This window comes from Phycodurus eques, chromosome 2 (genome assembly GCF_024500275.1).
Source record: "Phycodurus eques isolate BA_2022a chromosome 2, UOR_Pequ_1.1, whole genome shotgun sequence".
NCBI classification, from domain to species: Eukaryota; Metazoa; Chordata; class Actinopteri; order Syngnathiformes; family Syngnathidae; genus Phycodurus; species Phycodurus eques.
The window spans coordinates 11,824,914-11,851,577 of record NC_084526.1 but is presented as its reverse complement, the minus strand read 5'-3'; the positions used below and the strand labels follow the sequence as shown (position 1 = coordinate 11,851,577).

The window sequence follows — 26,664 nt, the reverse complement described above, 5'->3', positions numbered from 1 at the left end:
ACAGCTTGGGCTCTGGTACCAGTCCTCTCGAGAGGGGTTGGACTCTCTTCCACTCTGGAGTTGCCCACAGTGAGAGGCGGTGAGCAAGTGTGGGTATACTTATTGCCCCCCGGCTTGGCGCCTGTATGTTGGGGTTCACACCGGTGGACGAGAGGGTAGCCTTCCTCCGCCTTCGGGTGGGGGGACGGGTCCTGACTGTTGTTTGTGCCTATGCACCAAACAGCAGTTCAGAGTACCCACCCTTTTTGGAGTCCTTGGAGGGGGTGCTGGAGAGCGCTCCCTCTGGGGACTCCATTGTTCTGCTGGGGGACTTCAATGCTCACGTGGGCAATGACAGTGAGACCTGGAAGGGCGTGATTGGGAGGAACGGCCCCCCTGATCAGAACCTGAGCGGTGTTCTGTTCTTAGACTTTTGTGCTCATCACGGATTGTTCATAACGAACACCATGTTCAAGCATAAGGGTGTCCACAAGTGCACTTGATACCAGGACACCCTAGGTCGCAGTTCGATGATCGACTCTGTGGTCATGTCATCGGACTTGAGGCCACATGTCTTGAACACTCGGGTGAAGAGAGGGGCGGATCAGTCAACTGATCACCACCTGATGGTGAGTTGGCTCCAATGGTGGGGGAAGAGGAGGCGGGGGACATCGAGTCCGAGTGGACCATGTTCCGCGCCTCCATTGCTGAGGAGGCCGACCGGCGCTGTGGTCGGTGCCTGTCGTGGCGGCAATCCCCGAACCTGTTGGTGTACACCAACGGTGAGGGATGCCGTCAACCTGAAGAAGGAGTCCTATCTGGCTTTTTTGGCCGGTGGGACACCTGAGGCAGCTGAAAAAACTCTGGTATGGGAGGAGTTCGGTGAGGCCATGGAGAAAGACTTTCGGACGGCTTCGAGGAAATTCTGGTCCACCATGCGGTGTCTCAGGAGAGGAAAGCAGTGCACCACCAACACTGTGTATAGTGGGGGATGAGGCGCTGCTGACGTCGACTCGGGACGTTGTGAGTTGGTGGGGATATTATTTCAGAATCAGAATCATCTTTATTTGCCAAGTATGTCCAAAACACACAAGGAATTTGTCTCCGGTAGTTGGAGCCGCTCTAGTACAACAGACAGTCAATTTACAGAACACTTTGGGGACATGAAGACATTGACAAAAAACAATTGTGCAAAAAGATGCAGAGTCCTCTAGCACTTAAAGCAGTTCGAACGACTAATATTGCAATAGTCCGGTGCAATGACCATTGTGCAAAGGGCGCTGAGACTTCAAGGAGTGTATGCGGTTTAAAGTGACGAGTAGTGCGATAATCTGGGACAATGTTGGTTGTACAAATGTTACAGATACTCCTCAATCAGTGTGCAAATGGAGCAGATGCTACTCTGGCATGAGTGGCCAGTATATGCAAATAGTGCAGCATGGCGAGACAACTACAGTGAGTGCACGAGTAATACATAATTGGCCCCACAGAAATGTGACAACGAACTCAAGTCAAAAAATTGCCAGCTTGTTGTAATGGAATTATAGGTTAGGTGTTTAAGAAGTTGATCGCAAGAGGGAAGAAGCTGTTGGAATGTCTACTAGTTCTAGTTTGCGTTGATCGGTAGCGCCTACCTGAGGGAAGGAGCCGGTGACCGGGGTGCAGACGGTCCGAGAGGATTTTGCACGCCCTTGTCTTAGTTCTGGCAGCGTGCAAGTCCTCAATGGTGGGTAGGGGGGTACCGACAATCCTTTCAGCAGTTTTGATTGTCCGTTGCAGTCGGAGTTTGTCCTTTTTTGTAGCAGCACCAAACCAGACTGTGATGGAAGAACACAGGACTGATTCGATGACCGCTGTGTAGAACTGTCTCAGCAGCTCCGGTGGCAGGCCGTGCTTTCTCAGAAGCCGCAGGAAGTACATCCTCTGCTGGGCCTTTTTGAGGACGGAGTTGATGTTGTTCGCCCACTTCAGGTCCTGAGAGATTGTAATTCCCAGGAACTTGAAGGTCTCGACGGTTGACACAAGGCAGCTGGACAACGTGAGGGGCAGCTGTGGCGAAGGATGCCTCCTGAAGTCCACGATCATCTCTACCGTCTTGAGCGTGTTCAGCTCCAGGTTGTGTCGGCCGCACCACAGCTCCAGCCGCTCCGCTTCCTGTCGATATGCAGACTCGTCACCGTCCTTGATGAGGCCGATGACATTGGTGTCATCTGCAAACTTCAGGAGCTTGACAGTCGGGCTCGCTGAGGTGCAGTCGTTCGTGTAGAGAGAGAAGAGCAGCGGAGAGAGGACACAACCTTGGGGCGCCCCAGTGCTGATGCTGCGTGTGGATGAGGTGGCCTCCCCCAGCCTGACCTGCTGTGTCCTGCCCGTCAGAAAGCTGTAAATCCACTGGCAGATGGCAGGTGAGACGCTGAGCTGGAGAAGCTTAGTTGAAAGGAGTTCAGGGATGATGGTGTTGAACGCTGAGCTGAAGTCCACGAACAGGATCCTCGCGTAGGTCCCTGCACTGTCGAGGTGTTCTAGGATGAAGTGCAGTCCCATGTTGACTGCATCATCCGCAGACCTGTTCGCTTGGTAGGCAAACTGCAGGGGGTCCAGCAGGGGACCTGTGACACTCTTGAGGTGGTCCAGCACGAGACGTTCAAAGGACTTCATGACCACAGATGTCAAAGCGACAGGCCTGTAGTCATTCAGACCAGAGATTGCAGGTTTCTTGGGGACTGGAATGATGGTGGAGCGTTTGAAACAGGATGGAACTTCGCACATTTCCAAAGATCTGTTAAAGATCTGAGTGAAGACTGGAGCGAGCTGGTCCGCGCAGACTTTGAGGCAGGATGGGGACACATGGTCCGGTCCTGTCGCTTTGTTAATCTTCTGTTGTTTGAAGATGCGTCTCACATCCTGTTCATGGATGGTTAACGCAGAAGTCAGAGGTGTGGTTGTGGTCGCGGGTGCGGCCGGGTGGGTGTGTGCAGTGAAACTGTCCTTTTCAAATCTGCAATAGAAGGTATTCAAGTCATTGGCTTGTGTGCTATTGTTCTCAGCTTGGGGGGATCGTCACTTGTAATTAGTCAGTTGGAATGCACGCCAGACTGATTTTGAGTCGTTCGCGCTAAACTGTTTTTCCAACTTTGCTGCATAGATCCTCTTTGCAATGTTAATTTCTTTAGTAAGCTGGTTTCTAACTCTATTATACAGGGCCCTGTCCCCGCTCTGATATGCATCTTCCTTAGCTTGACGAAGCTGCTTATGTTTAGCAGTGAACCACGGCTTGTTGTTGTTGTTGAATGTCCGAAATGATTTTGTTGGTACACAAACCTCTTCACAGAAACTGATATAGGATGTGACATTGTCCGTATATTCATCCAGGCTGCCAGCTGAATTTTCAAAGACATTCCAGTCTGTGCAGTCTAAACAGCTTTGAAGTTCCATCTTTGCTTCATTGGTCCACTTTTTGACTGTTTTCACTGTAGGCTTCGCACATTTAAGTTCTTGCTTGTACGTCGGTATTAAGTGAATTAAGCAGTGATCAGACGAGCCCAGGGCTGCACGAGGTATAGCATGGTATGCGTTTTTTACCGTAGTGTAGCAGTGGTCTAAAGTATTATTTTCCCTGGTAGGACAGTCGATGTGCTGCTTGTATTTAGGGAGTTTGTGGTTGAGTTTAGCTTTGTTAAAGTCCCCGAGAATAATGAGGGGTGAGTCAGGGTGTTTTTTTTTCAATTTCGTTGACTAGTTCGGCGAGCGTTAGCAATGCAGCGTTCGTGTTAGCTTGCGGTGTAATATAGACTCCAGCCAGTATAAACGATGCAAACTCACGTGGCGAGTAAAATGGTTACAGTTCAAAAACAGCGACTCCAAATGCGGGCTGCAGTGTGTGCTGAGCACCGTGACGTCCGTACACCATTTTTCGTTTATATGGAGGCATGTCCCGCCGCCCTTCGTTTTCCCCGATGATTCCATGTCGCGGTCCGCTCGATGAATGTTGAAGCCGGGAAGCATGACGGCGCCATCGGGTACAGCGTCGCAAAGCCAGGTCTCCGTGAAGCACATGGCCGCGGAACGTCCGAAGTCTTTACTGGTCTTTAACAGAAGATGAAGCTCGTCCATTTTGTTGGGTAGGGAGCGTACATTCGCGAGGTGGATCGACGGGAACGCCAATCTGTGTCCTCCCTTGCGGAGTTTCACCTGAATGCCGGCTCGTTTTCCTCTGTGGCGGCGCTTCCGCATCCATGCGCCGAAAACCGCGGACGCCGCTCTGGTGAGTAACTCGGGGAAAAAACTGAGCGGATTTTCGAAAGTTGGTGACAGAAAGTCCGGAGTAGCCTCCTTGATGGTTAGCAGGTCTCCCCTTGTGTAAGTGAGTCGTGTAAGGTCTCCAAAGACGGACGAAAAACACAAAAACAAAGACAATACTAGAGAGCGCGTTACCGAGGCGACCACACTGGTAGGCGCCATCTTGGTATGGTCCAAGACCTCCTCAATTCCACCGACACGCCTTCCCATGAAGAAGCAGAGTGTGGGTTCCGTGAGGTGGGCTCTCCTATCTCTGGGTTTGAGGTCACCGAGGTAGTTAAAAAGCTCCTCGGTGGCAAGGCCCCAGGGGTGGATGAGATTCGCCCGGAGTTCCTAAAGGCTCTGGATGTTGCGGCGCTGTCCTGGTTGACACGCCTCTGCAACATCACGTGGACATCGGGGACAGTGGACCAGCTCTACACCCTCGGCTGGGTCCTCGAGGGTGCATAGGAGTTCGCCCAACCTGTCTACATGTGTTTTGTGGACTTGGGGAAGGCGTTCGTCCGTGTACTGTGGAGGGTGCTTCGGGTGTACGGTGTACCGAACCCCCTGATACGGGCTGTTCGGTCCCTGTACGACCAGAGTCAGAGTTTGGTCAGCATATCCGGAAGTAAGTCGGACTCGTTCCCGGTGAGGGTTGGATTCCGCCAAGGCTGCCCTTTGTCACCGTTTCTGTTCATAACTTTTATGGACAGAATTTCAAGGCACAGCCGAGGCGTAGAGGGGTCCAGTTTGCTGGCCTCAGTGTTGCATCTCTGCTTTTTGCAGATGATGTTGTTCTGTTGGCTTCATCAAGCCGTGACCTCCAACTCTCACTGGAGCAGTTCGCAGCAGTGTGTGAAGCGGCTGGGATGAGAATGAGGAGACCCTAGGGGACAACCCAGGACACGCTGGAGAGACTTCCCTCTTCGGCTGGCCTGGGAACGCCTCGGGATCCCCCCGGAAGAGCTGGATGAAGTGGCTGGGAAGAGGGAAGTCTGGGCGACCCTGCTAAAGCTACTGCCCCCGTGACCCGACCCGGATAAGCGGTAGAAAATGGATGGATGGTTACCCAAAACAGAAAACTAATGTACATTTCAGAATTATACAAAAAGGCACAGTCTCCAGACTTTAACTTTAAACTGGACAAAAGAGTGAAAGCACCATAACCTACAAGTTTCACACAGGTATGGGAACTTCCACAACAGAGTTGGGAAGAACTTTCTGAAGAATATTTGATTTGTATTTTAGAGTTAATGACACAAGTGTGTTATATTTGCCAAGGTGGCTACTTTTAGGAGTCAAAGGTTTAGAATGTAGATTGATTCCATGATTTATTTTTCAACTTGAATAGCTTGTTCTGCGCTTTCATTTCAGAGTAAAATGAGAAATTGAACTGCATAAATTTCAATTTAAAAAAAGCTGAAAAAAATGGGGTCTTCTAAAACCTCTGACTGACTGAACTGACTGTATGTTATGCATAAAACAGTGGTGGTAAAAAGTAATATTGATGTAAGGTCACCTTTAATTAAAATTAACCAGCATAGGCCATATTAATGTCCCAGAATATACTGTATGTTCTAAAATATTCCCAAATATTTATAGTTTCCTGTATTGTTTCTGTTGGTGTGTCACAGGAGCGCCCGCTGCCTACTGTACATTTACTACGTCCATAATCTTTCCAATCAGTGTGAACAGACATATAATTAAACCAGCATGAATGATGCATCTCTTGCATTCAATTACCCAAATACAATATACATGCACAGACGCATGCCCGTACACGCCCACAACCATAATGTATAAGAATCTAAAGGTAAACATTTAAATTCAAAATAGGGGATAATTTAAGATACGCTCGTGTGGCTTTATATGACAGGATACGTTCTTACATTGTTGCTGTGTGTTTGTATGCCTGTGAGGGCTTTTGCATATATACTGTAAATATGTCTCACTGTGTCTTTATTTGCATCTTCAGTCTCAGTGATGAAACGTGTTTTGTACCCTCTTTAAGTCTCTTTAGTGAACATTTTCAAGGCAAATTGTGTGTTTGCAAGTATGCCACTTTGTAGTGCTCTTTGTTTCTTCGCTGCCGCAGTTTCCAGTGTGTGCATTTTAAAGTACTATTCCCATGGTAAGAACAGAGACGCTCGTTCTGCTCTTTCAAATGCAAATAACCTTCCCCATTTTGCTTTCCGTCACTCTTTCCTCTTTTTCTTTTTACACTAAGGCTGTGTCCCGAGGCTGAGACATGCACACACAGTCAGACATACACACACGTGCATTATTGCTCTCCGCTTACCAGTAATGTTATGGTGTCTCTCCTCCCCACTGTAGACCATTTGGTTATTTCGATAGAGACGGTACTCTGTAATTACTCCATTGGGCCTATTAGTGGCACAAAAAAGTGAGATGGGGGCTGTATAAGAAAAGTATTCAGTAGTTAATACTGTATAAAATGTTAGCTTTTTATATGCTATAAATTATTCTTCAGGTATTTGGGGAACTGAACCAAAGGTAAAAATAAGTTGAAGATGATAGTATATACTCTAGTGTACTTTTAATGAGGTTTCTGTCATTACCTCCACCAAGAAGTAATGTTGTTTATGTACTAAAAAGAACCCCTTGAAAAGATAAAATATGCAACTTTTGGAACTGCTAGCAATATTTGAATGTAGCCTCATTTTAGTCCCCGCCCCCGCCACTTTACATCTTTCTCGGAAGAAACCGGTTCATCGCACTCGCCTGGCCGCCTCAGAGTGCGACGCAGTCGACCCCGAGCTCGTCAGTGGCTTGCTGGACTATGCCTGCAGGAAGGGACCGTTGCCTCCCACTTGGCTGCACAAAATGTTTCTGGAGCACAAGGTACGCATGAGCAAAAGACTGACAGACTATTCAGTCATGCCTCCTGTCACTACAGTCTCTGATTGGGTATTATTGTCCCCCCACGCCCAGTTGCAAAATAATAATTGAAATTAAATTAGAGGCATTAGATGAGGCTAGAGAGGGGCGATTTTTCAAAAGATAATTTTAATAATATTCTACTGTGGGTTGATACATTATATAGCTTAAACATATGACAAAAAGTGCTGTTTTTTTTTAACTGCAAATTGTCCCTTTATTTTTAGTACAGATCTAAATAAAAGTGAATATTGAAAAACCATTGGGCCCAAAATTCAAGCATATGCAGGAGGTGGATATCGAGGAGAGTCTATAGTGTCCATATTAGGACTGCTTGGCCTTGGCGGGGTTTGCGCTGTAATGTGTGATAATCAAGGTAGTTCTGTATTGGCTGTGCACTACAGTGTGCAATCGCCTGTTGTCACATAATTTACCAACTATTAAAGGACCTGAATGCCACTGATCTGTAACTTAAAAAAAAAAATTAGAATAAATAAATAAAAACAAGATAAAGCTGTGTGCTGCATCAAAGTAAGCACTCTGTATTGAGGTGTGTGCATTACCTTGCTGGAGGTTTCCAGGTGACAAAAAGAGCAGCGGGTGTTGAGAGTGCAGTTGGAGGAGAAACAGCATCAGGAGCTGACAATAAAAGAAGACCAATAACCAATAAACCATATGGTTATGCCCAGATTTAAAAAAACAAAATCTAAATAAATAAAAAAAAATATCCCCCAAAAAATAGTGTGCTGGAAATGTTCCAGTACTGGCGTCATGACAGATATTTCAAACTATGGGGTTTCCCCTTCAGTGTGGGCCAGATGATCAACCAGCATGTCTACAAAGAGATGCTGCGGCGTTTGCGTCATTCAGTGTGTGAGAAGAGGCAGGAGTTGTGGCAGAACAATTTATGGCTGCTTCACCATGACAACATGCCTGCTCACAATGCCCTGAGAGTTCCGGACCGAAAAGAACATTGTCGTGCTGGAGCAACCTCCCTACTTGCTTTACCAGGCTCCATGTGATTTATTTTCGTTTAGCATGGAAAACATCAAGATGGCCGTGACGACAGAGCTGTGGGGGATCCTGGGAAAATCCTTCTAGGAGTGCATGAATGTGTGGCAGAGGAGGCTGGGAAAGTGTGTTAGATAGAGATTACTTTGCTGGGGGAAGTTCTCGTTTGCAGTCTTTTTTTTTTTTCAGTTTGCCGTCTAAAATAGAAATATATCTTTTGTGACAGCAGCCCCTGAATTTTCCATCTACTGTATGTTGTGTAGCGGCACGGTGGCCGACTGGTTAGAGCGTCAGCCTCACAGTTCTGAGGACACGGGTTCAATCCCCGGCCCCGACTGTGTGGAGTTTGCATGTTCTCCCCGTGCCTGTGTGGGTTTTCTCTGGGCACTCCGGTTTCCTCCCACATCCCAAAAAAAATGCATAAATTGGAGACTCTAAATTGCCCGTAGGTGTGCATGTGAGTGAGGATAAGCGGCTCAGAAAATGGATGGATGGATGTATGTTGTGTTACACAAATAATAGTAAGGTACTGACCTTAAATTATATCACAAAATACAATTTAAGTATGTTCAAACATAATTTTATGCACTCTTGAGTTGAGGAAGCAAAATATATATTACATACAGTATATTTTATTTGTCTGATGCCTGAGGACACAATTTTGGATTACTGCAGAGAAATCAGACAGACTTTAGTGGAATAAAAAATAAAAACCACATAATCCCTATAGTCCCATTATTAAAAGTCTGACATGTTAAAAAATGCTCCTGAGCTTTCGGGGAAGTGAGTTAAATGTTTTTGTACTTCTGAATATGTTCAGTTTCTTCATAACACTGTATAGTATATTAACTCAATGCTCAGTGTGTTTTTTTTTGTTTTTTTTATTCCACTCTTCTACTGGACTACTGCGCTGACCCCGACTGTCACATTAGCCCCCCCAACAAGGCATCTTAGTCCCACAAAGATTAATGTAGAGGATAATAAATGAAGAAAATAAAAAACTGAGTTTTACTGTGCCAGTCAGGTAAGCGACATGACTTTCCTACATGTCCTTTGCTCACTTGTAAAATGTCTCATTCAATCTTGCTTCAGCCCTTCCATTTGTCCTCATTTTCCTGTTCCTGTTTATTTCATTTGGATCTGTCACTCTTGTCTCACTGTTCATATTTCCTCTTACAAGTACAAATGTCCATGACTGAGAAGACCATATGCGTGCGTGTGTGTGTGTATGCTGTATGTGTGCCTCTACAGTGATGTGCTCAGAAAGTAAAAATAATACTACAGCTAACAGATGGAGAAAGAAACATTCCGTTAATGTGTGTTTGTCTCACAGTCATACCTTCCTCTGGTGTTTTCAGAAGTGATCTCAAATCAGTAACATCAGCGTTGTCATTGTGAAAACTCTCTGTGCAGCCAGTCGCAATACAAGCACTTACAGTGACCACGTACTGCGTGGACGGAGTAAGACCAAACAACACACCTGGAAAAGAGAAGCAATGACTTTAAACTAAATGGAAAAATTAATTATATAGGGGAGATACTGCATATATTTTATTTTGAGGTTTATTTTTACCTTTCCTGCCATCATTCAGAGAGCACGGGTCCAAAACCCTAACCCCCCTTTTTGTAAATAAATGTATTTAATCAACACATTTAGTCAAACTTAAATTGATGTACATTTACAAATAAAATAAAAAAAAAAAAAATATATATATATATATATATATATTTTTTTTCCCCCCCCTTCATCACCTCTAGGTCAAAGAAGGGCATATACAGTCTTGAGTCATTACAAGCAGAAAAATAGGAAAGCATATGCAGAAGGATTTTTTGTTTCTCTTAAGACGAAATAGTCGAAGCCTGACTTCAACACGAGTGTGAAACTCATTAAATTCAAACATCTTTAGAGGTAATTTGCAAAGGTTGAATCTAGGCAACTGGACTATTCTTGTTTATTGAAGATGTTTCACCTTTAATAAAAAAATGCTTCAGTTCTTTTAAAAAAAAAAAAAAAAAAAAAAAAAGGAAATTAAATAAATTTAATGACCTGGATGACTGATAATCTACAAAGACATCTTTAAAGGTACTCTTAAATGCTTAGGTACAATATCTTCACACCTGACCCTACCACCTAGCATCTGCTGGCCTACTGCTGGTAAGTAAAAGTTTTGACGTGAATATTAACCAGTTGGTGTAGTCAAAGTGATATGGAACCCATGCTCTAAATGAGGTGGAAGGGTGCCAATCCAATAACATTACAAAGGTGTCTTTATGAAGGCTCCAGACCACCGTATTAATCAAGGTTCCCCCAAAGTGCATGTTGCCAGAGTCCTGTGTCTGCACTTATGAATTATAGGCTTAAAAATGTGTGGTGAAGTAAGATTGCAATTCGCTTCTATTCCAAAAGAATTTAGATTTATTTCGTTTCATTCACACTCATAAGAAACCATTACAATTGTTACGGTGTATCCATTACAAACAACTACACTAAGGATAAACAGTATCATGTGTCACAGGCCACACAGCAGTACTGACTCTGTTGATTCTAACAGTACACTTCCTTAATATTTTTTTCTGGATACGAAAGTTGGGTATCAGTCAATAGCTAATAAACATTACCAAACACATATGTGCCTGCCTAACTACATGTATTATACTATCCCCTTGTGTGTTTTGTTCTTGAGGCTGATGTCAACAAGTACCTTGGTTTTCAGCCCTGTGTGACGCTGTTGCTAAGTAGACGCACTGCAGTTGGCAAGTGGAGTGTCCTTTTTATTGTATTTTTTTTTTGTCCCCATCCACTTTTTCACTCGTATCCCCCCCGATCCTCAGTCAACCTCTACTTGTCTGACAGAGCCTCACTCTCTCATTCTCCCTCTCTCTTTGCCGCCCGTGTCTTTTAATTCAATTAGAGGCCAAGGCCCCACTCCACTGCCATTACACCCTCATTTGCGTTCTGTGTTTTTGAGCCATTGGTCTGATTCCGTAGTCAGGTGTCGAGGCCATCATAAATTAACAAGACGCCTTATCATGGTTGGACGCTACGGATGGCAAAGAGTGAGGGGAGGGGACAGGGACAGTTTGGAGACAGAGAATGACTGGGACAGGCAAGCTCATCTTCATATTTGCCTGGAGACATGGATGCGTGGACAAGACGGGGGACGAATAGCAGCAGCTGAAGATGAATTGAGGAGAGATGGAAGAGAGCGAGCGAGCGAGCGAGAGAGAGAGAGGGAGAGAGTGAGAGAGAGAGATCAATGCCAAGCTATGACATCATTGGGATAGTCTTGAGTGTCTTGGTCCAAATGAAGACAGTGTGCAAATGCTGGGGGCTTGCCAAGGAGACATTAACAGGCTTGCATGGGATGAAAAGTGTGTGTCTGTTTGTCAGGAAAATTGTGCAGTGACTGAAAAGGACAATGGAATATAATAAAATAAAAGTTATGACGGAGATATTCCAAGAAAAATAAGTGGTTATATTACCTGTAAAGGTAGGACTTTCAAAATCAAGTTTAAATGTTTAAATTCATAAACTCAAACAAACAAAAAAGATTAAAAATTTTTGGGTAATTTGCAAGTTCTTTGATATTTATCTGGCTCCAACTGTACAGATGATCTACTCCTGCTATCACATGAAGCCCAACTGGGACTGTTTAAAACCAAAGTCATGCAATAAAACATATACAATCACTGTCTATATTTCACATAGTTTATGATTCATTTGTTTTTACCTGTGAAATTGCCATTAGCCGGGTATATGGCTTTAAGTGGTGGCATCTCTGGCTGCTCCCTCTTGTAGGCTCGCAACTCATACCTGTCAATCACACCTCTGACATCACCAGTAGGTGGAGCCCAGCTCACCTTGGCACTGAAGCCATTCAAAATCTGCACTGCAGAAGGAGGTGGAATGTAGCTTGGAACTTGGAAGAGAGAAATAGATCTGATTATTTGACATGATGAAAAGCACATCAACAGAGAATATTGTTTTGTTTTTTTGAGTAGCCATAAATACACTCCAAAGACACAAATATTGGGCCACACATGGTCATGACACCTGCAGGAAGTAAAAAGGGGACAACCATTCCCTCCCCAGACTAATGACCGGTAATTAGAAATGTTAGTCGATTACCTGTCATGTACTGCCCTGCAGTACCGTTTTGCGCCATCCAGTACCTTTTTTTGCGCCATCCAGGTTGCGCCCTCTCGTCCTCCCTCTCCCCTCCCCTCTCTGTTTCAGCTTCTCCTCAAGCCACGCACCTGTCTCCCATCAACCCTCATCACCACCTACATTTAAGCCTGCCTGTTCCCGGAAATCCTCGCCAAAGTATTGCAGTCTCTCCTAGCGGTACCACGGCCCACCATACTCATGTAAGCTACTCAACTCCTCGTTCTCTTGTGTCTCCTCGTTCCCAGTGTTCCTGACCCACGGCATTCCTGCCAGCCCCCTCTTCTGTCCACTGCCTGCCACCTGTCCATGCCGCCGCCTGTCAACATATCCAGGACCACTTCCATAACCTTTGCTCAATAAACTGTTCATCACTTTACATCAGCCTCCGCCTGTTCTTGGGTTCAGCTACTTCCCACACCTGACATTACCACAATTTTCCTTTAAAAGAATATATATAAATGTATCAAATGGGAACCTTGACCTATGAAATCTGTAAAGCACACCATATAAGCATGTTCCATACAAAATCATAATCATCTAAACAACTAAATTGAAATCTATCTTGGCGGAATATAATTAGAAAAGACATGTCTCTACACGGCGGCCGACTTGTTGGAGCGTCAGCCTCACAGTTCTGAGGACCTGGGTTCAATCCCCGGCTTCGCCTGTGTGGAGTTTGCATGTTCTCCCCGTGCCTGCATGGGTTTTCTCCGGGCACTCCGGTTTCCTCCCACATCCCAAAAACATGCATTAATTGGAGACTCTAAATTGCCCGTATGTGTGAATGTGAGTGCAAATGGTTGTTTGTTTGTATGTGCCCTGCGATTGGCTGGAAACCAGTTCAGGGTATACCCCGCCTCCTGCCCGATGACAGCTGGGATAGGCTCCAGCACGCCCGCGACCCTAGTGAGGAGAAGCGGCTCAGAAAATGGATGCATGTCGCTGCACATTTTTTTCCATAGAATATACAGTATCTATTACACAGAAAAATATACTGCACTTAATGTGGGATTAGCTGATCAAGTACAAAATACAAATTACAATATATATTTGTGTGTGTGTGTAAAATAGGCAAAACAACAGGTTGGAAGTACGTGAGGTTAAAGCAAAAGTTTCCCCATCTTTACATGTTTTAATAGGCCCACTAAATCATGCCTTCTATTAGCATAAATAGTATTTATGAGAGTAGTAACTTTTTCAGCACTGATTTAATACAGCCACCCATTCATTCTGGGCTATATTTCACTATAATCAACTTCTGCCTTTTTCAGCCGTTTTCCCCTTCCCTTTCGGGACATGCCAGTCGCTGAGGATGGACAGTCTACTGTCAAACCTCCCTCATCCTATCTCCATCCATCTCTCCATGTTTCTGTACATCTGTCACTAGTCTTCGCCTATGCTGGTCCAGGAGGATTTACAATGTGTTGACGCAATGTGGGACAGAACAAGTTTAAGAGAATACTTAACATACTGTATAAAAAAAATGTCTATGCCGTCAAGCAGAACTTTTATCATTTCTGTCTGACATGCATTTCTTTAATGGAAAATACCTCAAGAATCACAAATTATTTTATGACTGAAGAGTAATTTCCTCACCGTGCCAATACCTCTACACTTTCACTCCTGCCATGATTACTCAATCATTTTGCAGCTTTTTCTCGATTTTCATTCTAGCTGTCCTCCCTCCATAAAATCTCAACTTTGCCTCTCAATCCTCCATCCTACCCTCTTCCCTGGGTTCTTAATGTATTTATTAGCACTTCCTTCCTCCCTCCCCTCCATTCCTCTCTGTGGTCACAGCACACCAGACCTACCAGTGTATCGTTCACTACTAATGAGCAGCTTTATATTACACAAGGGAGAACCCGGGCCATTCTGGGTTAACAGCCTTTTACTGGGATGCCCTTTATAGTGGCTTTATCAATCTCTCATAGAGTCAGGCGCGTGTAATATCACTGTACAAGATGTAGTGCTGTTTCATCCAAAATCTCTTGAGAATAAAAGGGGAACTCCGACAGGTGGGAGTTGTTACTATTTGCCTTAAGTCACAGCTGGGCTGAAAATGTTTTTCTGTGAATGGAAATGTCAACAAATTACACACAGCAATATGTCTTACCTTTGCCGCGGCTGCGTCCTCTCTGCCAAGGGGAGGCTGTCCCTCCTCCTGCGCCCAAAGCTATAATTCTGTACAAGTATTCTTATATGTGAATGCACATGGCAGGATGGGTTTAGAATTGGGAAAAGAAAGAGGATAAATCAATAACAGAAAAACATAGGATATAGGTGTGGAAACGTATTATATATTAGAATGATGGGAAGAGAAAAATATCAAAAAGAGAAGGAACAGCCCATGATCTAAAGCACAGGTGTCAACCTCAACGCCTGGGGGCCAGATCCAGCCCGCCACATCATTTTATGTGGCCCGCAAAAGCAAATCATGTGAGTCAACTTCCATGATTCTCGCAAAAATCTGTTCCAATTTTTTTTATAATATTCATATGTATTAAATAGTAATTAGTAACTATTGTAAGCATGTTATGCTTCCAAATCCCTTTTACAGTTACTTGAACAATAGTTGAACAAACCATTATCCTTGACTTCTGATTTCAAAACTAGTTATCCATCAATTTGTTGTCTGTGTGTAATAATATGATGAGGTGATTAAACATTGATATGGTTTTACAATCATAATGGCCCTATGAGGAAAACCGTATCTACAATGTGGCCCGCGACAAAAATGAGTTTGGCACCCCTGATCTAAAGCATCGTACATCATGGTCTATTTTCGTAGACTGCACAACTGTTCTGGAGTGAAAAAACTGGCATATCTTGATTTTCATGCAAGCAGGAGTGTAGCTGCGTATGTTTGCCAATTTGGTGGACCGGTCTGTGCCAAGCTGGTCAAACCGGCACAATGAGGGTGTGTCCTTGAAATCAGCCTGGCACATGTAGGTGGCTGAAAGTCGGTCTAAACTTATGCTTGCTCAGACCACGTATAACTTTTGGTGAACGATAGACTGCTGGTCTAATGCAATAGTGGTGAATTTGATTGGGCCACCTAGGCAGACAGATACGCGAGTCCCGTGGACATGTGGTGGATAGGTCAGACGTATTCATTCATAAATTGGCCTACGTGAACAGCGACCATCAAAACCTCTATCATTTTGAAAATCAATTGATTGAATGCTTTATGGTGGCACGGTGGACGACTGGTTAGAGCGTCTGCCTTACAGTTCTGAGTACCGGGGTTCAATCCCCGGCCCCACCTGTATGGAGTTTGCATGTTCTCCCCGTGCCTGCGTGGGTTTTCTCCAGGCACTCCGGTTTCCTCCCACAGCCCAAAAACATGCATGGTAGGTTATTTGAAGACTCTAAATTGCCCGTAGGTGTGCACGTGAGTGCGAATGGTTGTTTGTTTATATGTGCCCTGCGATTAGCTGGCAACCAGTTCAGGGTGTACCCCGCCTCCTGCCCGATGATAGTTGGAATAAGCTCCAGGACGCTCACGACCCTAGTGAGGATAAGCAGTAAAGGAAATGGATGGATGCTTTATTATTATCATCATCATTATAATAGTTTTTAAATCATATAACTGGCCAGCATGGAGCACACGAACAATCGAGTGTGGAAGTTTAAGTGCCCACTTCATGGAGCAAATCTGTGATCTCCCCCAACCCAACCTTCCATCATCCCCCCATGGAGCGCTGCTTCGAGTTCCATATAAACGTACTTTGCGCGCTTCGACCTCCCGGACTCAAGCAAATCAGTTTCTTCTTCCGCCATGTCAAAGACTTCCAGTGCCCCACTCACACGCCACATTTAAAGGGAATGAGGAGCCACTTCTATTGGACAGGATTTAAGTCGGTGTTAGATATATTTTAGAAGTTATCATTTATTTGCTTAGCTTGCATTAGTATTTTGCATTGTAGCTTGCATTAGTATTATGGACAATATTTAGATAGAAAGATGTCTCGCCTTCAAGAAGATGACTCAGCAACATCCGATGGAAGGGCGCCTTGACCAAGGACGTGATCGGATGTGGTCGGGGACGTGACAGGTGTTGTCTGGTCCTATGTTTTGTGTTGTGTCTTAGTGCTTAGAACATTATGTCTTGTAAAACCCTCCTATTTTCAAATAAATGTAGGAGCGACGGGGGAGATTGTTTAGAGCGTGTTGAGTGGCTGTAACCTGAACAATCTCCCATGCACCCTCCTCATGAGTAAAATGACCAGCGTCTTCATTCCTTTTGTGTTTATTCATTATAATGTTTGGTAAGATAAATCCAACAGTCAGCCATGTTCACGCCCACAAGGGAGCAGAAGTCAGTGCAGCAGATGCACACGGGTGCGCTGGAAATTATAAACACCGGGTCTAACCCACCTCCGCGCAGTTACGCTATACTGGATTTATGCCAATCACGAAAATAGAGCCCCATGTGTGAAACATGATGGAGACAGTGTTATGGCATTGGAATGTACAGTATGGATACTAATTGTATGGGCTCACTGGTGATTAATGGATGATGTGGCTGCTGACAGATACAGACCCTTTCCAAAAAATTGTAATATCATGGAAAGGTTTATTTCTATAATTCCATTCAAAAAGTTAAACTTTCATAGATTATAGAGTCAGGGCCTACAATTTAAACAATTTCGAGTATATGTTTGTTTATTTTTACATAACTTGGGCTTCTAGCTCATAAAACCCACGAAATCAGGAATTTAGAAAATTAGAATACTGTGACGAAATCACCACTCAGTTTTTGTAGAAAAAAAAAAAAAATAAACAAATTACAGTCACATTAAATCAATCAAAATATGGTACTTTCAAAACGATATGTTCATCTTCAATACTTGGTTGGGAATCCCTTTGCTTTAATCTGTGCCTCGATGCGTTGTAGCATTGAGGCAATCAGCCTGTGGCATTGCCTGGGAGTTATGGAAGCCCTGATTTCCTTGATGCTTGCTGTCACAGTTCGTCCTTTTTTTGGGGTCTGGCGCCCCTCATTGTTCTCTTGATAATACCCCATAGATTCTCAATGGGATTTAGATCCGTCAAGTTGGATGGCCAGTCAAGCACTGTGATGGCATAGGCATCAAACCAGGTTTTGGTGCTTCTGGCGGTATCGGCAGGGGCCAGGTCCTGGTGGAAGATGAAATCTGCATGTCCATACAAGATCCTCAGGAGAAGGAATCATGAAGTCCTCAAATATTCTGGTAAACTGTTGCGGTGACCTTGGATTTAAGAGTTTACCAACACCTGCACTAGAAATTGCACCCCAAATCATAACTGACTGTGGATTTTTCACACTGGACCTCAAGCAGCTTGGGTTCTGTTCTTCACCAGTCTTCCTCCATACCCTTGGACCTTGATTCCCGAATGAAAGGCACCTTGGACCACTGAGCAACAGTCCAGTCTTACTTCTCCTTGGCCCAGTTGAGATGCTTCCTACGTTGGCTTAGGCTCAGAAGTGGCTTGACCCGAGGAACCCGACAGTTGTAGAATGAATGCGGTGTTTTTTTTAAGTTGTGACTCCCGCCTCATTCCACTCTTTCTGTATCTCAGCTAGATTCCCCACGGTCATCTCTTTTGCTGGTGAATCTTCTCCCACCACATTTTGTCCTTCCACTAGACTTTCCATTGATATGCTTGAACACAGCACTCTGTCTTCTGGCCAGTTGTCAATGCTGCAGTCTTCCTCATATTTTACCCAACTGAGCCAATTGAACCAAACTGAAGCAATTGAATGACACCTGGGGAAACCTGTGTAGGTGCTTTGAGTTTAGTAGATGATTAGTGTTTGACACTCAGTTGAAAACATTTATGGCCTGCAAAATCTGGGCTGATTTCGTCACAGTATTCTAATTTTTGCGATTGGCTGGCAACCAGTTCAGGGTGTACCCTGCCTCCTGCCCGATGACAGCTGGGATAGGCTCCAGCACGCCCGCGACCCTAGTGAGGAGAAGCGGCTCAGAAAATGGCAGGATGGATGGATTCTAATTTTTTTGAATTCCTGATTTTGTGGGTTTTATAAGCTGGAAACCCAAATTATGTAAAAAAATAAAATACATACTTGAAATTGTTTAAATTGTGGGCCCTGAATCTATAATCTATGAAAGTTTAACTTTTTGAATGGAATTATAGAAATAAATAAACTTTTCCATGACATTCAAATTTTTTGGAAAGGGTCTGTATCTGTCAGCAGCCACATCATCCATTAATCACCAGTGAGCCCATACAATTAGCATCCATACTGTACATTCCAATGCCATAACACAGTCTCCATCATATTTGACACATGGGGCTCTATTTTCGTAACTGGCATAAATCCAGTATTGCGTAACTGCGCGGGGGTGTGTTAGACCCGGTGTTTAATCTTCTTACATTCAGTGACAAAAGTGACCAAACTGAGCAAAAATCATGAAAACGCTGAATCTAGCAAGGAGAGAAGCCACACTATATTTACAGTGAATTTATCCATCTGACTAAAGCAAGGAGTACCTGATTGTATACTGTTTGATTTATAAAACTGTTAATTGTTTATAGCTTTTATCCAGCAGACAAATGTTTCTATTTTACACATAACGTCACAACTGCAAAGAGCATGAGACTTGGCCTTTAAGGAACACAGTGGATAGCCACCATTAATAGTGACCTTTACAAGACGGGAAAAAGGGCTTTAGATGTTTAGGAGTTAGTTGATGTCGTAAAATAAAAAGGTTTACAGAATATATGCCAATCTGATGTCATTATACCTTGTGCCCAATCATCACTTTAAGCTTTTTAATCATTAAAACAGACAAAGTGCAACATATTTGACAGTATATGGTAGGGTATTCCTTTGAAAATAAATTTTAGCTATTCTGCTGACAAAAACTCTGCACAAGTTTAGCAGGTCCCTTTTGTGTCGCATGACTGGACAGAATTCAGTGGCCTTTTTCGTGAGCCTCATATTCATTTAGCTTGACTTTGCCCCACACACATTTAAATTTGCATTTTCAATTTTAAAACACAGCAAAGTAAAAAGTGCAGTGCTCCGCCTACAGCACACACAAGGTCAAGTGTAATTTTGGAAAATGTGTGGATGTGTGTGCGGGCCTGTCTGTGAAAGCCACATAAATCTCCGCCTGATGGTCATGTTTTTTTCCCTCAGAACACCAAGGGAGACTAGCTACCCATAAAGCTAAAGCATTTATCTGGAGTGGCTTAGTGCATTCCTTGTATTTAGTTTATTTGTGTTGTTATAATACATGTAAGAGATCAAACCTGCTGTTGTCAAAAGAGTTGGTGACCTTGAAATGCGCATGAAACATGTATCACATTCTCCGCAGTAATTCACATTCCACTGAGGAGATAATCTGGTAATTGTGGGCAACTGTGACATCATACTTCACAAATGCACTCATCTTATACATTCTACAGGTCAGACAGAAAGAGTTGATGAAAAAGATGATTTGCAATTCTTACCAGTGAATGGCTGCAGACTGTAATCAAAGGCATGCGTCTCTCTACCAGTGAAGGCCAACACTGAATCATTGCCCCGGCAGTTGTAACGACTTTCACTGTTAGGACAACCATCGAGGTAGATTCTAACAGCGCGTCCCGAGGCTACAGAGAGATGAACACTTTGACTGACAGGAGAGGTTGTTTTATCACTTTGAATGGTGAGGCCTCTCATGCAACCTCCAAAACCTGAAAGCGAGAAGAGGGGAGAAATGGAAAAAGAGAAGAAGAAAAGTATAGGAAAGTGAAGTTTGTTTCAACATTGCACCTTGTTTATCAAGTCCTGACTTCATCTAGTGTCCACTTCATAAAGTAAATCGCCTGGGTTATCTTCACAAATTACATGGAGAATTACATCCGTTCATGTAACTGTACTCACCACGCCATTAGATACACAATCGGCCGAGAAATACATAGGCTCACACGCTTGTTTATTCAGCTACATGCAGTTTGACAATATAATAAATACTGTATACAGTGGTGCCTTGTGATACGAGTTTAATTCAGTCTGTGACCATGCTCGTAACTCAAAACATGCATACTTCATTGAAATAAATAGGAATGCAATATATTCGTTGCTGCCTCCCCAAACACCCAAGAAAACAGCGTTGTTGTTTTTTTAACAAAATAGCACTCTATAATATTATACTAGAAAAAAACTGCAATAATTAAATAGAATGTACAGAATTAAACAGTTTGTGCAACATAATTTAATGCTTCAATTCAATTCAATGTGCTGCTCCTTCTGATGTGCTGCCTTGGCCACTGAATGCAGTATAATATAGTCATACAGACAAAGGTAGACTCACCACTACTCTTAAGTGATTCAATAAGATGCAATAATATTTGTCGTTTTCCGTAGAGAATAAAGAATATATGACTGTGATTCACAGGCTGTGAATATTGTGATAGTCTGTCTACATGTGTTGCTTCAATGTTTTTGTTCAAATATCAATAGTATAAAAGGGTTTGGTTTAGCATTAAGCTCGCTGGGGCATTTCTAAGCCAATGTAGTTTCATTAAAATACACAACTTTTAATTTTCTTTGTTTTATTTTTAGTTTGACAGTAAACTGCATCAAGGAGTGACAACAAACAGCTTGAAGCCTCGTTTTTTAAGAATTGTTCACTATCTGCCAAACTGAGGCTCAGTGTTAAGTGAGTAGAGTTTGCTGGCACCATACAGTGCTTGAATCTCAAGTTTGGACTCACAAGTTAAAGCAAAAACTGGCAGAACAGCTCATATCTCGAAAAACTCAACAGTTGGGTTACTCATATCTCAAGGCACCACTGTATTGATAAATTAATGCTTTTTTGAACATTATCATTTTGTATTTTTTTACACAGCTCTTTTATTGGATATCAGTACATTCTGCAGGTCTCCCTTATGTGTCCGGGGAGTCCCACTTGTATAACCTGAAAAATTAATCATAAGTTTGAACACCACACCCTTAAAGAGACCCCAATATATAATGAAATGATCTAATTTGTCTGATCCTTTGGTGCATACATATATCTCACCGTGTCTGAGACTGTGGATGTCCAGAGCAGTGTGTGTGAGTTGAGTAGGCACCCCACCCAGGTATAATGGTGAGTCAACGCTAAGCCTCCCTGCTGCTCCTGCTCCCCTCGTCTCCTCTGCCCAGTCATCGAGAGCAGCAGAGATGAGTGCGCTGTGTTTTGCCAGTGAAAGCTGCTTCCAGTGTCCATCACAGTAGCTAAGCCCCACCCACATGCTAAGCTCAGTCACGTGACCTCCGGTGGAGAGAAGGAATGACAGGAGGCCACCCTTCAGCTCCACCTAAAATGACACATCAACAGAAAAAAATATCACAATGTTGAGCATTACAAATGATATCTGATCTATTTAAAGTAATATTTCAATGAGGCACATCCTACCAGCATATAATCATCAGTCTGTGTGTTGTATGTAAAGAGCAAAAGTGCATTGAGTTGGTCTGTTCTAAACTCCATTGAGATGTCAAAGTCCTGTCCTCCACGAAACACATCTCTGTTTAACTCCAGGTAACCTAAACACAAGATGGTATAGCAAGGAAACATTAGTTGCTCCACTAAATAATCATCTAATGCACAGGTGTCAAACTGGTGGCCCGGGGGCCAGATCCGGCCCGCCACTCATTGTGTTCTGGTGTAATACCATTGAGATACTTGCAAGCATTTTTTTTGTTACCAATCCCCCTTTGAAAGGAAATGTAATAGTTGAAAAACATGTTTTTATAGGCTTCTGATTTCAAAACTGGCTATTCATCAATGTGTTGTGTATACTGTATGTAATTACAGTATACGAGGTAATCTTTCATTTATATGGGTTCAGAGTTGTAGTGGCCCTCCGGGGGAAGTCATAACTACGATGAGGCCCGTGACAAAAATGAGTTTGACACCCCTGATCTAATGGATTTGATCCAAAACCCGGTGGTGGATTAAACCTGATTGATATCCCCACTTCATATACTACTATACTATAAATCTTTGCTTCAGCAAGATCTAAAATGATGGTACGATAACATCACTCAAGCTAGAAATCTGCACCACTATTATCAACAACAATCAACATTGTCCTACCATGACCCAGAAAATGGGCTCCATCCACAGTATGAATCGGGCATCCCTCCCAGCTTTCACAGGCTGATATTTTATTTGTGGCTTTTGTCCAGTCCAGAGATGTCCACTCATCCGAGGGGCTGTCAGTCATCTTGAAACGCACGTCTCTCAGGCAACCAGAGAAACCCTGTCGCATCAGTCGGGCAACCCCTGGTGGACGCCGACAAGAATTTCAAAAAACTTTACCTGTCACTTTTAAAAAAATTTCACGCAGTGGGTTCTATGCCTAAAATATGCAGCAAACGTTCAACATGCAGTTAAGATGCAATTCAGGCCAGATTCTTCAAAGGACATACTTAAAAAAAAAATAAATAAATAAAAGATGTTTTTTTAAAACTAATTATGCCACAAAATGCCAATGTATGCCAGGATATTTGTATTTATATTTCGAGAAAGAGTTGTATTTTACTCACCTGAATCTGTCCGTCGCAGAGTTAAATCTTCCGGCAGTCCTCCAATGAACACTCCTGTATTCTCACCAATTATAGTGCTGCCACTGAAGGCTGAAGAACTTCCTAGGTATGGTAGAGCATGTTTGTGGGTGTGAGGGTATGAATATTCTTTTTGGACGGGTCGGTGGTGGTTATTGAGGTGCAAGAGCAACAAATACAATGAGAGCAGCATGTTTGACATGATTAAAAGGGCATAACCTGCATTGAAGGTATCTGCGATGGGACAAAATATGGATGTCACAATGTATCATGTAGTTTTTTTCTTATGATACAGCATTGATACACATGCATCAAATGTCAATATTACACTTTATGAAAATTGGTGTGCAAGACTAATTTTTAAAACATTTCCAAATTACAGAGAAATTGTGATGAATCAAAGAGTTCTCACTGGATTGTGATATTTGTGTACAGTAGTTGGCAATATATGGTGGTAATATTGTAGCGCAAATTGCTATAGAATTTCCAGCTCTCATTAAAGGGGGACTTTTAATTTCTTAAATAAAAACCATTAAAGTGGTAAAATGCTATTCGCAAAATTGTTATTAACAAGCAGTAACATACCAGTGAAAAATGTGAAAGTGACACAGACGTGTGCGTGCATGCGTGTAAAGCAGTAGTTTCCTCCCCAGGTTCCTCAAAGAGTAGCTGGGATTAACCTGGTCAATACCTCAACAACTGGGAAATTTACACACAATGAAGCAGACACGCACAATTACTTCTATATCCTACGCTATTTACATTCACACACTTTCATTTAAAAACACCTGCATTAACACTTACACAGCCACACAAACAGGCGATACATTCAGCAGTCCGTATGAATGAGTTACCTCTGTATTGATTGTTCACAACGATTGTTCCCACGGCCCCTCGCCTTGTTGCTATGATGTGGTGCCATTTTCCATCGTTGTAGTGTCGCCCCCCATCCCCTTGTGCACTCACAGTCACCACTGAGCCCTACAAAAAGCACAAAAGAGTAAAAAAATAACATTGTGTAATCCAACTTCTTGAATAAGAAGCTGAAAAGAAAACTGTATACTGTAGTCGCTTCAACGGAGAAACAAGGAGTCAAATCAGTAATCTAGCTGTTAGATGGCTGCTTTGCTCATTATCCACACACAAAGTCAGCCATCATAAAATATGAGTTTGCACGGTGGTGATTGTTATGATAATCAAAATTCCAGACTGGACTAAATTAAGGGCTTCCATCTCTTGCGTAACCAGTGTTAGGCACTTGCAATCAATGGTCATTCGTGTAAAGTCACCAAAAGCACACTCCAGCGCGGCTGAAGAGGGGTTTCTCTATTAAAGGCAGACATCATTGTTGTGATCCGCTTTTGGCAAATTAGAGACATGTAGTAAAACATGAGTGCCAGATTGGTAAACACTCACGAAAAACGCTCTGACAGCACACAGATCGACACAAACAGTGATGAAGATTTAATGAAGGGATCAATAAATGTATGAATGCCAAAGTATATCAGCCTCTGGCATCTTTACAACCAACACTAGATGGCTCTTCTTAACAAGACAGCAGGGTAAAAGGTGCTCTGCCTCACCCTCACTCTTTTAATGGCACACGTAACCGGACCAAATTCATGCCAATTAAATACTCAAAAAATGCTAAACACCTCTCACTATTGGTGCCCTTGAGTAAGTCATTACAAGCATTAACTATCCTGCAGACCAAGCACTGTGTGATTGTTATGTTAAGGTTCAAAGTATGCTAAAATATTAGTGTGAAAACAGACAGTAGAAGGATAAATAGTGTCATTCACACGGTTTTAATCATAACCAACAACTGACAATGAATAACAGCTTGGAACTTCAAACACCATCATTTTGAAAGAATTTGAGGAAATCAAAATGAACACCTGCAGATATGTAACACACTGAAATTGGTGTTAATTTGCTCACCAAAGCACGTATTTCCATTTGATGTGTTGATCGCTGGATCACACATATTAGAAGTCTTATTTTGTAAGGCTCTTAATTCACTTGTTAAGGTCTTTAAATTCCAGGAACTGAACCTTTAAGGCACATTTTACAAAATCTGTGACATTACTACACCCTGATTTTGGAAATATATTTATGCTAAATCTGATAGAGGTCAAGTCATCAATACTTACTCTGGTATGTAGGAAGCGGGGGGATGTAAAGCGAATTACCTCCCGGACACTTACATCTCATGCACGCGCATCATCAGTTATTGTGGCAGCACAATTGACTGTTTCAAATTTTATAATATAGCAGTTAACCCATTTTTAAATGCTCTGGCTTCATTATCAATTTATTTTTACACTTGCATGACAGTTAAGGAACACGGTTTAAATAGGCTAACTAAAACCTTGCTTGTACAGTTAATTAAGATTTTATTATGGTGACAGTTTGATGATTTAAATTTTGAAATACAAACAAAAAGGATTGTCTTCACCCTGTAACGGGTTACTGTATTGCTTTTGCTAAATGGAGTTGATAATGACAACTGACAAACCTTTCTGTCTGCAGTACATTTCTACACCAATAAAGCGTAGTTAGCCAAAATGTAAGGTCAGTGGGTGTTTGTGTAAATGCACATGCAGTAAACAGGTATTTCATACTTTGGAGCATGCCACGTTTGTCATGTAGGCACTTCATAAGCATATCATTAGCCTGCATGCTAAATTACACCCCGTGCACTTGTAATCCCATTAGGCTAGCGCAACAGGCTAATAGGGAGAAGTAATGGGCCAGGCTGAATGTATCTAGGGGAACACCAATAAACCGTGACACTACTCCCACTGTTAATTATCCTGAACTAGCCTAAATAAAAGAGTCAGCCGAGTCACAGAAGTCACACACACTAATCATGCATACAGCAGCATATATAACTAATATGTTGCCTGCATTTTGATTGAGACATTTGGTTACAAGTATTGCATGGATACTGATGAGGAAGGGATATACTGTATGTCCTGTATGCTTGTTTTTGTTTCAGAGCCTAATTAGATGGTCACCGCATGGAAATATGTGCAATCGTCTGCTATCATTGCTTTCATCATCCAAGTCATTGACTTTTCAACCCCTCTACATGTGTCTGTAAGGATGGATAAGGGAAGAGCGGCTGTGTGTGTGTGTGTGTGTCTGCGCGCACAAGCAAGGGTGCAAAGCTTAATTAGCTTGCAATTGGTATTCACGCGTGGTGACTGCAGGGAATGAGTTAATTGCAGTCCAATTCAAACGTTGACACACTTTTAAAGTCCCCCCCCCCCCCCAACCCCCCCTCCCTCTCGGTCCATCTCCTTGACAGAACGCAATGAGCGGGCTACAGATCACATTTATAAGATGAGAGCTGGCGAGAGAAGAAAAGACAGACAGACAGAAGAGGAGTGTAGAGTGGATCAGGAAAAAATAGGACTGCTGAAGGTGAGCAAGTATGTCAAGTGAGCAGAGTTAGATTTTAAACTATGAAAAACTGGTTTCAGTATGTGACTAGTTTTCAGTGGTGAATCATTTGGACAGCTGTTTCTAATAAGATTTGCTCATGCAGGTACATACGGTAACCAAAACATTAGAAACTGACATAATAGAGTGTAGTTCTAGCGCAAATTACAACCATAATAATAATCACATAATAACACCTCTCCACAGCGTTAGCTTCTCTTTCTGTAAAGGAAGAATGGTTAATTTATTGTATTATTATTAATTATGCAGCTGAACCAAATAAATCCATAGCATGGCAATTATACATACACACTGATGTTTGAAT

At 42.9% G+C, this 26,664-nt stretch overlaps 1 protein-coding gene across 6 annotated transcripts in view; it reads right to left on the bottom strand.

Annotated features, from left to right (window-relative positions):
- ush2a (Usher syndrome 2A (autosomal recessive, mild)) overlaps nucleotides 1-26,664 on the bottom strand; it is a 239,970-nt gene that overhangs the window by 123,792 nt on the left and 89,514 nt on the right. For all 6 annotated transcript variants that reach the window (XM_061667225.1, XM_061667224.1, XM_061667255.1 and 3 more), the window contains 11 exons: nucleotides 23,747-23,873; nucleotides 22,875-22,976; nucleotides 22,423-22,611; nucleotides 21,739-21,869; nucleotides 21,361-21,640; nucleotides 19,805-20,029; nucleotides 14,454-14,534; nucleotides 11,901-12,089; nucleotides 9,509-9,649; nucleotides 7,722-7,797; nucleotides 6,560-6,645 (listed from right to left, as the gene is read on the bottom strand). In XM_061667225.1, the coding sequence (XP_061523209.1) occupies nucleotides 6,560-6,645; nucleotides 7,722-7,797; nucleotides 9,509-9,649; nucleotides 11,901-12,089; nucleotides 14,454-14,534; nucleotides 19,805-20,029; nucleotides 21,361-21,640; nucleotides 21,739-21,869; nucleotides 22,423-22,611; nucleotides 22,875-22,976; nucleotides 23,747-23,873 (1,627 nt within the window). The remainder of the gene's footprint in view (nucleotides 1-6,559; nucleotides 6,646-7,721; nucleotides 7,798-9,508; nucleotides 9,650-11,900; nucleotides 12,090-14,453; nucleotides 14,535-19,804; nucleotides 20,030-21,360; nucleotides 21,641-21,738; nucleotides 21,870-22,422; nucleotides 22,612-22,874; nucleotides 22,977-23,746; nucleotides 23,874-26,664) is intronic.